The following is a 17544-nucleotide window of genomic DNA, read 5'->3' as shown; positions in this document are numbered from 1 at the left end:
TGGCTAGTGGAAAGACATAGGCAGGAGCAAGATAAATAATAAGGAAATGCAGCAAACAGATAAGGTTGTGGTATAGAGTAAGCAAACCACAACTCTTTTTTTATTTTGTTTTGTTAATCCTCACCCAAGGATATTTTTCCATTGATTTCTTTTTAGAGAGAGTGGAAGAGAGAGGGAAAGACAGAGAGAAACATCGATGTGAGAGAAGCACATCAATTGGTTGCCTCCTGCACGTGCCCTTGACCGGAATCGAACCCAGAACCCTTTGGTCTGCAGGCCAATGCTCTATCCACTGAGCAAACTGGCTAGGGCCCACAACTTTTTTTTTTAATTTTTATTTATTTCAGAAAGGAAGGGAGAAGAAGAGAGAGAGAAACATCAATGATGAGAATCATTGATTGGCTGCCTCCTGCATGCCCCCTACTGAGGATCAAGCCTGCATGTGGGCATGTGACCTGACTGGGAAATGAACCATGACCTCCTGGTTCACAGATTGATGCTCAACCACTGAGCCACGTCGGCCAGGCTCCACAACTCTTTATTTGTAAATAAACCTTTATTGGAACAACGCCATGCCCATTTGTTTACATGTCTGTAGTTGCTTTCATGCTATAATGGCAGAGTTGACTAGTTGCAACAGATTGTATGGCCCACAAAGCTGAAAATAGCTACTATGTCAGTGGTTCTCAACCTGTGGGTCGTGACCCCTTTGGGGGTCGAACGACCCTTTCACAGGGGTCGCCTAAGACCATCAGAAAACACATATGTAATTACATATTGTTTTTGTGATTAATCACTATGCTTTATTATGTTCAATTTGTAACAATGAAGATACATCCTGCATATCAGATATTTACATTACAACTCATAACAGTAGCAAAACTACATTTATGAAGTAGCAACGAAAATAATTTTATGGTTGAGGGTCACTACAACATGAGGAACTGTATTAAAGGGTTGCAGCATTAGGAAGGTTCAGAACCACTGTACTATATTGTCCTTTACCAAGATAGTATACTGACCACTGATGTAGAGAATTTCTGCATTTGAAAAACATGCAGAAAATTTCAACTTCAAATTCTAGGACTGTTACAAGTTTTGGAAATATACCTGACTTCTTCACGCTTCCTTGTTAGGAGCATTGTTCAGTTTTCTGTATCTGGTTGTATCCAGAACCTATTATCTGGCTGTTAATGGATGAAAAAGTCTTTGATAGTGCAGCTAATTGCTTTTAATTTATCTGTTCTTTGAAATAGGTGTGGCAGTAGCTCTGTGGACTCAGTTTCCATGAATAGACTGAGCTTTGTGAGGAACAGATGCAGGTGAGATTCTAAGCAGTTAAAACGAAAGGGATGGCCCAGTACCTGTGGAGTCACTTCAACTATCTTACTGTAGTACTTCCTTCAGCAGCCCTCATCCTGATCCCTCACTTTCTGGCAGTGTTTCCCTAAATTTTTAAAGCTTTTGATTATCATGTTTAAGGAAGTTGCCCTGCCACTTTATCTACTTTTTTCTGCTATAGTACCTTTAAGTTGCTTGACTTTGGCAAGGGTCAGCAGCAATATGATGGTCACTTTGGGGAGGGAAAGATCCAAATACAGTTATCCTGTTTTCTAAACATTTAAGAGTCTAAAGGTAAAGGTTCTAAATCACTGTTATCTTTTCAGTGTTACTGGGTAGAGTTTTCTCCTCACATCTCTAACTCTTCCAGGAATGGACTTGGCTCTGTAAAGGATGGGGAACCTCACTTCGTGGTGGTCCACTGCACAGGCTACATCAAGGCCTGGCCCCCAGCAGGTAGGAAAGTTGGATAGTGGCTTCTCTCTTCATGCAGCAGGTTCCTCAGAGTCCAAGAAAGTTAGCTAATATTTACCATATCCTTCAGGTATGAAATGTACTTTGGTATAAACTAAGAAAATAGGAAAGAGGAATAGTCTCTGTCCCTTCCCCCCTTAAGGATTTATATTCCAATTGATGAGATGATTATATAGACTGGAAAATGGCTCCATGTTGGCTCTCTCACAGAATGTAGTTTTTAAATGTGAAAATTCATAATAATGTATACTGAATACCTAAGTTCTAAGTATTTGTGTTTAAAAATAAATTGGCCTTGAATACAGTTAATTTGGGAAAGCTTTCTAAATTAGGAGCAAGATTTTTCCCTGGGTGGCTCAGTTAGTTGGAGCATCATTTCATACATGAAAAAATTTCAGATTTGATTTCTTAACTGGGCACATAACTGGGTTGCAGGTTTGATCCCCAGTTAGGACATGTACAGGAGGCAGCCGATTGATGTTTCTCTCCCCTCCTCCCCATCTCTCTCTCTCTAAAATCAATAAAAACATATCTTCAGGCGAGGAAATGAATGAAGTAGGAGCAAGATTTTGAGGGAGAAGGGAAATGGCTTGATTGTATTGACTTATAAAAAGAGTAGTTTTTGTCAAGGCTTTAAATCAGGATGTGAGCAGATTAGTTTTACTAGAACTTGATGTCAAACAGGGAATGTGAGAAAGGTGGTTGGGATATAGAGACCAGCCTTTTAAACTAGCTTTTCAGAATTTCCATATCTTAGCAACTTTATTACTTCCTTGCAGGATGAGTATAATTTGGAAGTGGATGTTGTAGGGAGACAGAAACTAAGAGAAAAGAAGCAAGGTAGTATATTTTGGTAAGAGATTAAACTTTAGATTTGGAAAAACCTGGGTTTGACTCTGGCAGTATAACCTTGAGTAAATTTTTTGACCTTTGTAAAAAAAAAAAAATACCTCAGTTTTCTCATCTGTATTTTCGAGGCCCGATGCATGAAATTCATGCACAGGGGTCGGCCCTTGCAGCCGCAGCTTTGTCTGGAAGGTCATTTGGCTGTCCAGTCTAATTAGCATATTATGCTTTTATTATTATAGATAGCTGGACCCTAGGGGAGGAGTATGGACAAGGGAAGTCAGGCTGCAGGTGTGGCTGACCCTGCCCACCCTCCAGCTCCTTCATTTTTCTTTTTCTTTTTTTTAAATCCTCACCTGAGGATATGTTATTTTTTAAAATTGATTTTCAGAGAGAGAGAGGAAGGGAGGGAGGGAGAGAGCGAGAGAGAAACATCAATGTAAGAGAGAAACCTTTTGGTCTATGGGATGATGCTCCAACCAAGCCACCTGGCTAGGGCCCTTTATTCTTTTTTTTTTTTTTAATATACATTTTATTGATTTTTCACAAAGAGGAAGGGAGAGGGATAGAGAGCTGGAAACATCGATGAGAGAGAAACATCGACCAGCTGCCTCCTGCACACCCCCCACTGGGGATGTGCCCGCAACCAAGGTACAAGCCCCCGATCGGAATCGAATCTGGGACCCTTCAGGCCACAGGCCAAGATTCTATCCGCTGAGCCAAACCGGTTTGGCATTTTTTAAAATGTTTTTATTGATTATTTTAGAGAGGGAGGGAGAGGGATAGGTAAAAAAAAAAAAAATACCTCAGTTTTCTCATCTGTATTTTCGAGGCCCGATGCATGAAATTCATGCACAGGGGTCGGCCCTTGCAGCCGCAGCTTTGTCTGGAAGGTCATTTGGCTGTCCAGTCTAATTAGCATATTATGCTTTTATTATTATAGATACATACATATGTATATACTTAAAACAGTACCTGGCATATATGGTAAATTCTACATAATTGTTTACCTTTATCTTTTTTTTAAATCCTCACCTGAGGATATGTTATTTTTTAAAATTGATTTTCAGAGAGAGAGATTTGTAAAACTGATTTTCAGAGAGAGAGAGGAAGGGAGGGAGGGAGAGAGCGAGAGAGAAACATCAATGTAAGAGAGAAACCTTTTGGTCTATGGGATGATGCTCCAACCAAGCCACCTGGCTAGGGCCCTTTATTCTTTTTTTTTTTTTAATATACATTTTATTGATTTTTCACAAAGAGGAAGGGAGAGGGATAGAGAGCTGGAAACATCGATGAGAGAGAAACATCGACCAGCTGCCTCCTGCACACCCCCCACTGGGGATGTGCCCGCAACCAAGGTACATGCCCCCGATCGGAATCGAATCTGGGACCCTTCAGGCCACAGGCCAAGACTCTATCCACTGAGCCAAACCGGTTTGGCATTTTTTAAAATGTTTTTATTGATTATTTTAGAGAGGGAGGGAGAGGGATAGGTAGATAGATAAATAGATAGATAGAAACATCAGTGAGAGAGGAACATTACTTGGCTGCATATTATGCTTTTATTATTATAGATACATACATATGTATATACTTAAAACAGTACCTGGCATATATGGTAAATTCTACATAATTGTTTACCTTTATCTTTTTTTTAAATCCTCACCTGAGGATATGTTATTTTTTAAAATTGATTTTCAGAGAGAGAGAGGAAGGGAGGGAGGGAGAGAGCGAGAGAGAAACATCAATGTAAGAGAGAAACCTTTTGGTCTATGGGATGATGCTCCAACCAAGCCACCTGGCTAGGGCCCTTTATTCTTTTTTTTTTTTTTAATATACATTTTATTGATTTTTCACAAAGAGGAAGGGAGAGGGATAGAGAGCTGGAAACATCGATGAGAGAGAAACATCGACCAGCTGCCTCCTGCACACCCCCCACTGGGGATGTGCCCGCAACCAAGGTACATGCCCCCGATCGGAATCGAATCTGGGACCCTTCAGGCCACAGGCCAAGACTCTATCCACTGAGCCAAACCGGTTTGGCATTTTTTAAAATGTTTTTATTGATTATTTTAGAGAGGGAGGGAGAGGGATAGGTAGATAGATAAATAGATAGATAGAAACATCAGTGAGAGAGGAACATTACTTGGCTGCCTCCTCCACGTCCCCTACTGGGGATCAAGCCCAAAACCCAGGCATGTGCCCTGACTGGGAATCAACTGGTGTCCCCTTGGTTCATGGGTTGACGCTCAACCATTGAGCCACACCAGCTGGGTGGAATTTGTACCTCTTACTCCCCCTCACCTTTTTTGCTTATCCCTCCATCCCAGCCATCAGTTTCTTTTCTGCATTTATGAGTACCTTTATCTTATCTTTTGGCACTCTATTGTTTTGCACCTACATGAATTGTAAATCTTTACCTATCTGACTTTGAAGGCAGTTGAGTTTGAGATCCCTATTAAATCTTTTAACTTCCTTCCTAAAGGTGTCTCCCTCCCAGATGATGACCCAGAGGCTGGCCAGGGAAGCAAATTTTGCCTAGTGGCCATTGGCAGACTGCAGGCAAGTATGAATTTTCCATATCTATATTATCCCTTTTCAATGAGAAGAAATCTCTTTCAGGACTTGTTCATGTTATTTTTCTTTTACTCTCTGAATACAAATGAACAGTTCCATAAAATTCTACATATTTGTAGAAATATGGCATTCATAGTTAATATTGCTCCTCTTGGATTTAATGGAAGCTGAAGAGGATGAGAGAGGAAAGGAGAGCTTTTCCCCTTATTTTTCATATATTCAGCTTTACAATGCTGAATTTTCTATTTTCAACTAATTTCTTTTGCCTGTATACAAAAAAAGAGAGAGATATATATATATATACATGGCTAATGTCCTCTCTGATTGTGATTATCATTTTTTCCTTCCTGGATGAGGTGTGAAAGTTTTGAATTCCTAAACCTCGGTGCTTCATGTCCATGTAAATGATCATGAGGTGGTAGGAAATACATCTGTAGAGAAATTGTGCTATTTTAGCTCACTTTGTCTTTTTACTTTCAGGTAACTAGTTCTCCCAACTGTACAGACATGAGTAATGTTTGTCAGCCAACAGAGTTTATCTCTCGACATAACATTGAGGGAATCTTCACTTTTGTGGATCACCGCTGTGTGGCTACTGTTGGCTACCAACCACAGGTGAGGAGCTGGAGCTGTTACACCACTGATACTTGGCCTCTTGTTTTCCCTTGGCTTCGTTGAGATTACTCAGTGATGTAATTCCAGAGATAGCCAAACATATCGGCCCCTAGCTCAGAGCTAACTTTTTCTGTCAGCCTAAATTTATTCTCAGCTTCTTATCACAGTTATCATTCGGTCTAGAGAAATATGGCTTCTGAAGCCAGGTGGGAGCAGCAGGTCCAGCTATATACAGTTTTGTTAATGATGTTAATGCAGATATTGGTGCAAAAGTAATAATTTTAATTAGTTATGCTATGGCCACCTTTTGGTAACTCGTTTAATCACGTAGATGAATAGTAACCCACATGTTATTATGATTTTATTTAGATTTATCATTCAGCATGCCAGGTAACTATGCCTCAGTTAAGTAAGTCATTATATAAACATTCAAAACTATAGTGGCTAGGAAGCAGTTCTGGCTATTGCTGTGTGAAGCGGTTGGTGAAAAGGCGGTTTTAAAAAAGAAGAACAAAGTCAAAGGATTTATAGGAAGGGAGAGGGATAGAGAGTTAGAAACATCGATGAGAGAGGAACATCGATCAGCTGCCTCCTGCACACCCCCCACTGGGGATGTGCCCGCAACCAAGGTACATGCCCCTGACTGGAATCGAACCTGGGACCCTTCGGTCCGCAGGCCGACGCTCTATCCACTGAGCCAAACCAGTCAGGGCAAGAAAGAGAGATTTTAAAAATTATATTATTGCGTGACTAAGAAGAGAGAAGTGAAATTATTTTGATTCTTCTCATAAAAATAGATAAGTTTCTTGGTTATTTGGGACTATAATTTCCCAGTCTGAATAATGAACACAGGCTAGCTAAATGAAGGTAAGAGGGTTTTGGGTTGAATGAATACTGATACTTGGCCTCTTGTTTTCCCTTGGCTTCGTTGAGATTACTCAGTGATGTAATTCCAGAGATAGCCAAACATATCGGCCCCTAGCTCAGAGCTAACTTTATTCTGTCAGCTAAATTTATTCTCAGCTTCTTATCACAGTTATCATTCGGTCTAGAGAAATATGGCTTCTGAAGCCAGGTGGGAGCAGCAGGTCCAGCTATATACAGTTTTGTTAATGATGTTAATGCAGATATTGGTGCAAAAGTAATAATTTTAATTAGTTATGCTATGGCCACCTTTTGGTAACTCGTTTAATCACGTAGATGAATAGTAACCCACATGTTATTATGATTTTATTTAGATTTATCATTCAGCATGCCAGGTAACTATGCCTCAGTTAAGTAAGTCATTATATAAACATTCAAAACTATAGTGGCTAGGAAGCAGTTCTGGCTATTGCTGTGTGAAGCGGTTGGTGAAAAGGCGGTTTTAAAAAAGAAGAACAAAGTCAAAGGATTTATACTACCTGATTTAACAACTATTATAAAGCCATTGTTATCAAGACAGTGTGGTATTAGTATAAGGATAGGTACATAGATCAGTAGACCAAAATAGAGTCTATTCTCACATGGTCAACTAATTTTCAACAAAGATGCTAAGAGAATTCAATGGGGAAAAGAAATCTTTAAACAAATGCTAATGAATCCATTGGATATCCATATGCAAAAAACACACACAAAACAGACTCTTACAGAATTTTTTCGAAGAAAGTAGAAAATCTTTGAATCTTGCATTGGACAAGATTCTTAGATGTCACTAAAAGCATGATTTATAAAAGAAATTGATAAATTTGCCCTCATCAAATTTAAAATTTGCCCTCTTTTTTAAAAAATATATATTTTATTGATTTTTTTACAGAGAGGAAGGGAGAGGGATAGAGAGTTAGAAACATCGATGAGAGAGAAACACCCATCAGCTGCCTCCTGCACACCCCCTATTGGGGATGTGCTGGTAACCAAGGTACATGCCCTTTACCAGAATCGAACCTGGGACCCTTCAGTCAACAGGCCGGCGCTCTATCCACTGAGCCAAACCGGTTAGGGCTAAAATTTGCCCTCTTAAAAGGACATCATTAAGAAATTAAAGGCCCTGGCTGGGTAGCTCAGTTGGTTGTAGCTTTGTCCTGATATGCCAAGGTTGCTGGTTTGATCCCTGGTCAGGGCACATACAGGAATCAGCCAATGATTGCATAAATAAGTGGAATAATAAATCAATGTCTGTCTCTCTCTCTCTCTCTCTCTCTCTCTCTCTTCCTCTCCCACCCCTCCTCTCTTTCTCTAAAACCAGTAAAAAAAAGAAAATGAAAAGACCATCCAAAAACTGGAAGACAATTTTGCAAATTATATGTCTGAAAAAAGATTTGTATCCAGACTATATAAAGAAATCTTTAGCCCTAACTGGTTTGGCTCAGTGGATAGAGCGTCGGCCTGCGGACTCAAGGGTCCCAGGTTCAATTCCGGTCAAGGGCATGTACCTTGGTTGCGGGCACATACCCAGTGGGGAGTGTGCAGGAGGCAGCTGATCGATGTTTCTCTCTCATCGATGTTTCTAACTCTCCTTTCCCTCTCCCTTCTCTGTAAAAAATCAATAAAATATATTAAAAAAAAAAAGAGAAATCTTTAGAGGTCAACCAAAGGATTTGTATGCATGCATATAAGCATAACCAATGGACACAGACACCGGGGAGGGTGGTGGTGGAGGCCATGAATGGGAGTGGGGTGGGGGGCAATGGGAGGATAAGGACACATATGTAATACCTTAATCAATAAAAATAAAAATGAAGAAATCTTATAATTCATTAAGACAGCCAGTAATTTCAATGTACATTTCATTAAAGAAGTAACGTAAATGCTATGTAAAAAGATATTCATCATCATCAGTCATTAGTTAAGTGCAAATTAAAACCACAGTGAGATACCACTGCATGCTCACTAGAATAACTATAATTAGGAAGTATTCTCCGTGTTACCTCATTTAAGAAATTTAATTAAAATTTTTTTTAAAAAGTATTGGCAAGAATGTGGAGAAACTGGAACCATCGTACATTGTTGGCAGACATGTAAAATGGTAAAGCCACTTTGGAAAAACATTTTGGCAGTTTCTTAAAAAGTTAAACATACACTTATCTCATAACCCAGCAAGTCTACTAGTATGTACCCAAGAGAAATGAAAAATTATTTCACACAGATTTATACACAGATATTCATAGCTCTATTTTTCATAATAGCCAAAAAGTGAAACAATTTAAATATCCATTAACTAGCAATGGATTCCCAAACTGTGGTATATCCATGTTAGAATGCTGCTGAGCAATAAAAAGGAATATATTATTGTAGTAACATAGATGAACTTTAAAACTATGTTCAATGAAAGAAGCCAGACATAAAAGATTACCTACCTATATTGTATTTCATTTATATGAAATTTCTAGAAAAGGCAAAACTAAAAAAGCAGAAAGTAGATTAATGGTTGGCTAGGAAATTGGGAGCAGAGATTGACCATAAAAAGGCAAAAGGGAACTTTTGGGGCAGTGGACATGTTCTAAAACTAAACTGTGGTAATGGTTGCACAGCTGTACAAATGTACTGTAAGTTATCAAATTGTACACTAAGAATGAGTGAATTATATATGTAAATTATAACCTCAAATCTATAAAAAATGTAGTTAAAATAAACATACAATGCTCTGAGAGGAAAATGCTCCAGAGGCCAGTTTAGCAGATTCCATCTTTTCTTTATTCTTTTTCCCCTTCCACACTTATCTATAATCCTAGGATAAAAACAAGAGAAATAAAATCCAACCCCCCTGTAATGGACCAGGAAAGTTAGATGCTCATAAAAGTGTTGATCTTACTCCTCTTTTTCCCTTTTAGGAACTTTTAGGAAAGAATATTGTAGAATTCTGTCATCCTGAAGACCAGCAGCTTTTAAGAGACAGCTTCCAACAGGTAACTTTTTTTCCTGGTTTGGATTTGAGTAATATTTTTATTTAATATCTTTTATCACATTCATTCCACAAATATTTATTGACTACAGATTAATTGAGTATTGTGAAAGGCACTACAGTTTTACATTCTGTAGTACTTAACCTGTATTTTTAAGGAACAGAAAAAGACCAATCTTTGAAACTGTGAATAATGTCCAAGGTATTTTAGTTTGGTTTTGGCTACCTACTGTCTTGAATTTAACTAGCTGCATCTCTTTAAAGTATGTAAAATACTCTATGCTTTACTGAACTGTGGATAGTATTAGAAAAATTCATTTTATAGTTCTTATATAGTTAACTCTTAATTGTAAGCTGACTCTTTAATTGTAATTTTCAGGCCCTATATCCTGAAAATATCTGGTGAATAAGGTAGTTCTTACTTTATACCAGACTAGTTAATTTTTCTCTTTATGCCGCAGTAGTGTCCTCATTGATACAATAGGTATGATAATAGTATTTAAATTCGGAGGGTTGTTGGGAAGATGAAATAAGATAATGCAGTAAAGCAATTACCCAGCTTCTGGAGGAAATTAGACATTGGCAGTGAAAAGCCTGTCTCCCAAGTACTCAGCATTACCAGTTCCATCCACTCGGCTGCAGCTTACAGAAGGATCACATTCCATGTATGTCTAGTCTCAAAACCTAGTCTGACTTGTGTGGAAATTATTCAAAGCTAAAGATGCAGACCTTCAGTAGTGTGAGAACATACTGTACAGTATATTTTAAATCCATGAAATTTATCATTCTGATGTTTTTGGCCACAGAGTATCATTTTATCACTTCTGGAAAATGTTTATTTCAAGATAGCTTTAATGTCCCATATTTACATTCCATATTCTTAAGGTTATTATTCTGACATCAGTTGTTGATATGATTTTAGAGTATATAAATAAAAGTGCTTTTTAATGGGCAATCTACACCTGCTTACTTAGTTACTGCTTTCCAGATTTTGATGTTTCTTAAATCTAGATGGACATTTTTTTTCCAGTGCATTAATTTAGTTATTATTTCCAATGAAGCTTCCTTTTCTTTATTTTCCTCATTTTGATTATTTCAGTGCTTTGTTTCGCACTTGATTTGTAAAAGTTTTAGACATATATTTAAAATGTGCTATTTTATTATTGCTAAATAAGTATGTCCCATTTTCCGCTACACTTATTTTTCAGTCAGTTTGTAAGATCAGCAGATACGGCTGCCGCATTCATCAGCCGAAACATAAATGTTACCATTTACTTAAAAAAAAAATTTAAAGTGTAGATATGTTGAAGTACTGGGCTTATACGTCATTGGAATAGATATGTACAGCAATAAGCAGGTTTTCAGAACCAGTACTTAGTTTGTGAACAAACATTATGTTCATTTTATATATTATACAGTGAATACATTTAACTTTTAAAAGCTACTTACTATTGTTTAAATGCAAATATTTATATTACATTTTTTTATCATGTTAAGTGAATGTTGTTTTTAAAAGAAAAAGCACAAAACCTAGTGGTTGACATATAGAAACTACAAAATAAATATTACTGCTAATAATACTTTTTTATTGTTAGAGAATGAGAGTCAAAAGGTTATTTCCTATTAGACTAGAAGCTAAAATAATCTAAAACTAGTTTCTTTTGAAAAACTAAAGCAAAATAAGAACTAAAACCAATTTTGTTTAATTTATAGAAACCTTCATGGGTGCTATGAGAACAGAATTGCTTAGGTTTGGGGGGAAAGCTAGGATTAAGGAGCAATGCATAAGCTATATTCAGTGTTATTAAACTTATAAATTTCTAGTTTAGACTTGTAAAGCTAGATCAGCATTATCTTTAAGGGGCTTTCCAAGGCAAGTGTGGGAACATAGTCTTGTCTTTCCTGGAAAGAGTTGTTATTCCTCTTTTATTTTGACTAGAGAGGTCAGGTAGCTCTGGGATTCTGGGAAGAAATATGATAAATATATCTCTGAATTATTTAGTCACTTAGTTTTCACTCCTCATACTGTTTTATTAGTAACATTGAAAGAGACAGTGACACAGGAATCTTAGGGTTATAGAGTGGGAATTTTATTTTTTAATTTTCTAAGGATAATTTTTGTGGGTTTCACTGATAGCATGAAAACTTTTTCAGGTGGTGAAATTAAAAGGCCAGGTGCTGTCTGTCATGTTCCGGTTCCGGTCTAAGAACAGAGAGTGGCTCTGGATGAGAACCAGCTCCTTTACTTTCCAGAACCCTTACTCAGATGAAATTGAGTACATCATCTGTACCAACACCAATGTGAAGTATGTACCGTAAAGGCCTTTTTGAATGTTGGGATTCCTCCTGGGCCAAATCTGCTTACTTCCTTCTCTTCTACCTTCTAGGAGTAAATAGCATTAGTTTGAAGTTCCTCATCTTCCAATTCTTACAATTTGGGTAGTTCATCCAGTAGAATAAGATTTTAATAAACAATAGATTAGAGACGAGGTTCTGAGATGTGAAAGGTTTGTATTTCAATTTTGTTTCAACCCTCTCTAGAAAGGATTTTGTTGTATACACCATTTTATTGCTCTAGTCTGGCAGAATTTTTCTCTACAGCAGGTATCTGAAGACTCTTTCTATAAAAAGCCAGATAGTAAATATTTTAAAAGCTTTGTGGGGCATACAGTTGGTATTGCAACTACTCTGTTATTATAGCATAAAAATAGTCCTAGACGAATAAAATGAGGAAAGATATCTATCTTCTAACAAACTTTTATTTCCAAAAATGCAATGGACTGCATTTGCTCCAGGGACCATAGTTTGCTTTAGAGCATGGCTCCATCACTCTTTTGTTAGCCTCTGTTCTCCTTTATTCCTTGATTTCTTCCTGTTTGAGCTTTCCTTCTTTGTTAAATATACACACACACAAAAAAAAAACAATTTTATTGAGATGGATTTCACATACTATACAGTTCACTTATTTAAAGTATACATATTTTTAAAGTATGTCACATGATTGTGCAACTATTACCACAATCAAATGTCATCTATCCTAAAAGAAATCCTGTGTTTAAGTCACCCCTCCAAGTCCTGTGCAACTAATCTACTCTGTCTCCATAAATTTACCTATTCTAGCTAGACAGTTCATATAAATGGAATCATACAATACGTGGTTCCTTTGTGACTAGCCTCTTTCACTTACTATAATATTTTAAGGTCATCCATGTTATAGCATGTATCAGTACTTCATTTCTTTTTATTGCCAAATAAAATTCTTTTGTATGGATAGCCCACATTTTATTTATTCATTCATTGGTTGATGGACATTGAGTTGTTTCCACTTTTTTGGCTATTAAGAATACTGCTACGAACATTTGTGTACTAGTTTTTGTGTGGGTATGTTTCTTGTTTTGTTTTTTTAAAAATATACTTTATTGATTTTTTTACAGAGGAAGGGAAGGGATAGAAAGTTAGAAACATCAATGAGAGAGAAACATCGATCAGCTGCCTCCTGCACACCCCCCACCGGGGATGTGCCTGCAACCAGGGTACATGCCCTTAACGGGAATCAAACCTGGGACCCTTCAGTCCATAGGCTGACGCTCTATCCACTGAGCCAAACCAGTTAGGGCTGTGTGGGTATGTTTTTATTCTCATGGATATATACTTAGGAGTGGAATTGCTGGATCATTTGGTAACTCTATGTTCAATCTTTTGAGGAACTGTCCAACTGTTTTCCAGAGCTGCTCTCCCATTTTATGTTCCTGTCAGCAATGTATGAGGATTGCAGTTTCTCCACATTCTTGCTGTCCTTTTTTATTCTACCTATCCTAGCAGGTGTAAAGTTCTTTTTCATTTAGTCTCTCTATGTAGAATTGGCTTTGAATCACCTCTTGAAGATCTGATTTTATAAATAATTAGCAGTATGACTAGCACTTGGTGATGACATTGAGTCTGTATTCTCCAATTCAATTGTTAGGGCGTGTAAAGTTTAATTCTCTCTTAAATTAACTTAGTATAATGGATTGAGTTAGAAATTTTTATTAACTCAGGTACGTATGTTTATGGTCATTGTAGGTTTTTAATGATTTTGTTTTTGCATCTTTATATAACAGAACAACTATTGTTTTGTGTTTACATTTTATTTAAAATTTGAAATCTTTTTAGGAACTTTTTTCTGGAAATAATGGCTTCCCCCATTTTTACATAGAGTTTTCCCCACCACAATTAATTTTAATTAATTAGTAATGTTTTAAAATAAATACTCTTTATAGAAAATTTGGAAAGTATTGAAAACTATAAGAGAAAGTAAAAAAAAATTTCCCTATCCAGAAATAGTCCTTTTTAAAAAAAAAATTTTTTTTATTTTATATGTGCCCTGACCAGGAATTGAACCGTGATCTACTGGTTTATAGGTTGATGCTCAACCACTGAGCAACACCAGCCAGGCCAGAAATAATCCTTTTTATGTTTCAGTAAATTTACTTTCAGTTTTTCACTTAGGCTTTTTAAAAACACTGTATGTAATGCGCGCACATTCACACAACTAGGTACTGAATACCTAGGAAGAGTTAGAACCTGAACAAGAAGAACCCATGTGCCATAGGACATAATTTCTCTTTGTGCCATGTTGTCCATAGTGCAGCCGTGGGCAAACTACGGCCCGCAGGCCGGATCCGGCCCATTTGAAATGAATAAAACTAAGAGAAAAAAAAAGACCGTACCCTTTTATGTAATGATGTTTACTTTGAATTTATATTAGTTCACACAAACACTCCATCCATGCTTTTGTTCCGGCCCTCCGGTCCAGTTTAAGAACCCATTGTGGCACTCGAGTCAAAAAGTTTGCCCACCCCTGACATAGTGTGAATTATTTGTTGAATCCGAGGTCATAGGTTGCCTTTAGGATTGGACATGAAAGGGAATTTATTAGGAATCACCCCACCTACAAGTGAATATACAGAGCTTTATGTACAAGCAGTGTTAGATACATTTTTTCTCAGTTTTATCTTCTCTCCATTTTCCCAGGAATTCCAGCCAGGAACCACGGCCTACACTGTCTAACACGATTCAGAGGCCACAGCTAGGTCCCACAGCTAATTTATCCCTGGAGATGGGCTCAGGGCAGCTGGCACCCAGGTGAGAAATGGTGGAAGAATCATTTATTGAACAGTGACTAGTCCAGGGCCGTCTGCAATCCCATTATTTTTTTTATTTGTTAAGCCTTTTCCCCAGATTCTTAAAAAAAATTTTCCCCCCTATTTCTCTCCTCACTGGCTTTAACATATAGGCAGCAGCAACAACAGACAGAACTGGACGTAGTACCAGGAAGAGATGGACTGGCCAGCTACAATCATTCCCAGGTTAGTGTATCTTCTCTGAAGAAGGACCGTGAGCATTTTTTAAAGAAATGTCTCCCAGTGCCAGTTAGAGTATAAATGTATCTAAGTGAATTTTAGAGTTATTGAATTACCATGTTAAACCTTTCATGGTTATTGTTATCATTGTATTCCACAGGTTTCTGTTCAGCCTGTGACAACCACAGGGCCAGAACACAGTAAGCCCCTTGAGAAGTCAGATGGTCTGTTTGTCCAGGATAGAGATCCAAGATTTTCAGAAATCTATTCCAACATCAGTGCAGGTATGTTTCTTACTCATTCTCCTTTTAAATTCTCATTTTGATCACTTACTGATGGGTCTGCTGCTGCCCAATCAGTAGTCTTCCAACATTCCCTCTTAGTCATGATACCTCATGAGTAAATAGGAACTTGCTGAACTAATATAGTACAGCCCCGTGACTGGCTCTCCCCCAACTCCTTTTGGTCCACAGATCAGAGTAAAGGCATCTCTTCCAGCACTGTCCCTGCCACCCAACAGCTATTCTCCCAGGGCAACACATTCCCTCCTACCCCCCGGCCAGCAGAGAATTTCAGGTGAGCCCCATGTGTGTGTATTGCTTTAAGGGCAATTGATTGATTCATTTCCTGAGTCCAAGTTTTATTCTTCCCTAGCTTTCTCGGGTTATTTCAGACAAAGCAGTGGAACTTATAGGGCCTAGGATGAGGCGAACTGCTTTTCTTCCTATGTCTTTGCACTTGGCCTGTTGCCATGTTCTAGGTTCCATCTCTGTGTGTCCTGATCAATGTGTGACTGTCAGTCTTTCTGGTCTTTTCCACATTCTTTTATCAAGTTTTCCTTAACCCCAAGGAAGTCAAGGGAATCTGAGAACAGCACTAAATTGTCCTGTGATTCCTAGATTCTGTGATAAACCCATCCTTTTAATCCTTTACCTTAACTATTTGTTCACGCCTAGAAATAGTGGTCTGGCACCTCCTGTAACCATCGTCCAGCCATCAGCTTCTGCAGGACAAATGTTGGCCCAGATTTCCCGCCACTCCAACCCCACCCAGGGAGCAGCCCCAACTTGGACCCCTAGTACCCGCCCAGGCTTCTCTGCCCAGGTAAAGTTTCTCACCTGTCTTCCCCTGGATATTGTTTTTTGTTTGTTTGGGCTTTTTTCCATATGTAAAGTTATTATTGCTTATCTTAGGCTCCTTTTCCTCAACCCCCACCACCTACCTTCCAATTTTTATCTTTGTTAGGATCAACTAGATAATTAAAAACCATGGATAATCTAAAACTCAGAGTCTGTGGTGTTTACATACCCACTTTAAATCAGAATCGCTCACATAAAACGTCTTGAACAGACATGATTTTCAAATGTGTTTTGGAGTAAATTACTTTTTTTATGAGAGATTTTAAATATATATATACTTTTTATTGATTTTAGAGAGGAAAGGAGAGGGAGAGAAAGATAGAAACATCAATAATGAGAGAAAATCATTGAGCAGCTGCCTCCTGCACACCCCCCCTACTGGGGATTGAGCCCGCAACCCTGGCATGTGCCCTTGACTGGAATTGAACCTGGGACCCTTCAGTCAACAGGCTGACACTCTATCCACTAAGCCAAACCCACTAGGGCTGGAGTAAATTCTAAGAGGCTTCCACTTTGTTTAGGACTACAAAATATAGGAACAAAGGAGAAAATTATTATGAATTTAGACACAGCGATGTCTATTTACAAAAAAAAGCGTTGAAAAGTCCCTATATACTCTATATGTATATCCTATGTAATAAAAGCCTAATATGCTAAGTGTCCAACTGTTTGACTGTTTGACCAGTCGCTATGATGTGCACTTACCAGCCCCAATCGAGACTGGGCGAGATGGTCCCGATCAGCCCCAATTGGGACTGGGCAAGAAGGGCCAGACACTCCTTGGAGCCCTCCCGTGTTCCCTCCACACCCTGATCGTGCACTGGTGGGGTCCCTCAGCCTGGCCTGCACCCTCTCGCAATCTGGGACCCCTCAGGGGATGTCAGAGAGCCAGTTTCGGCCCGATCCCCATAGGCCAAGCCGAGGGACCCCACTGGTGCATGAATCCATGCACCGGGTCTCTAGTATAATATGTTAAGCTAAAGCTAATATCCATTCATAAGTTCATATATACTTAATAATATATGACATATATAATATACAACATTCTTTATATATTATATAATAATATAAATATAAATGGTAATATTTTACATTTAAAAAGCTAAAACCAAAAGTAGGCTCCAAAATTATTATTATACAATGTGATCTCAATTGTATAAAAAAATGCATAGGGCCAAAGCCGGTTTGGCTCAGCGGATAGAGCGTCGGCCTGCGGACTGAAGGGTCCCAGGTTCGATTCCGGTCAAGGGCATGTACCTGGGTTGCAGGCACTTCCCCAGTAGGGGATGTGCAGGAGGCAGCTGATCGATGTTTCTCTCTCATGGATGTT

The 17544-nt window shown here is 38.2% G+C and overlaps 1 protein-coding gene across 6 annotated transcripts in view; it reads left to right on the top strand.

Annotated features, from left to right (window-relative positions):
- The window catches only part of ARNT (aryl hydrocarbon receptor nuclear translocator), a 60506-nt gene that overhangs the window by 37251 nt on the left and 5711 nt on the right, over positions 1-17544 (top strand). For all 6 annotated transcript variants that reach the window (XM_006755653.2, XM_015558733.1, XM_006755652.2 and 3 more), the window contains 11 exons: positions 1257-1322; positions 1712-1797; positions 5147-5223; positions 5719-5853; positions 9663-9737; positions 11888-12039; positions 14747-14857; positions 15009-15081; positions 15236-15359; positions 15549-15651; positions 16032-16179. In XM_006755653.2, the coding sequence (XP_006755716.1) occupies positions 1257-1322; positions 1712-1797; positions 5147-5223; positions 5719-5853; positions 9663-9737; positions 11888-12039; positions 14747-14857; positions 15009-15081; positions 15236-15359; positions 15549-15651; positions 16032-16179 (1150 nt within the window). The remainder of the gene's footprint in view (positions 1-1256; positions 1323-1711; positions 1798-5146; positions 5224-5718; positions 5854-9662; positions 9738-11887; positions 12040-14746; positions 14858-15008; positions 15082-15235; positions 15360-15548; positions 15652-16031; positions 16180-17544) is intronic.

The sequence above is a fragment of the Myotis davidii genome, unplaced genomic scaffold (genome assembly GCF_000327345.1).
Source record: "Myotis davidii unplaced genomic scaffold, ASM32734v1 scaffold653, whole genome shotgun sequence".
Lineage (NCBI taxonomy): Eukaryota > Metazoa > Chordata > Mammalia > Chiroptera > Vespertilionidae > Myotis > Myotis davidii.
The sequence above is the reverse complement of the archived record's forward strand: the minus strand, read 5'-3'. Positions and strand labels throughout refer to the sequence as shown.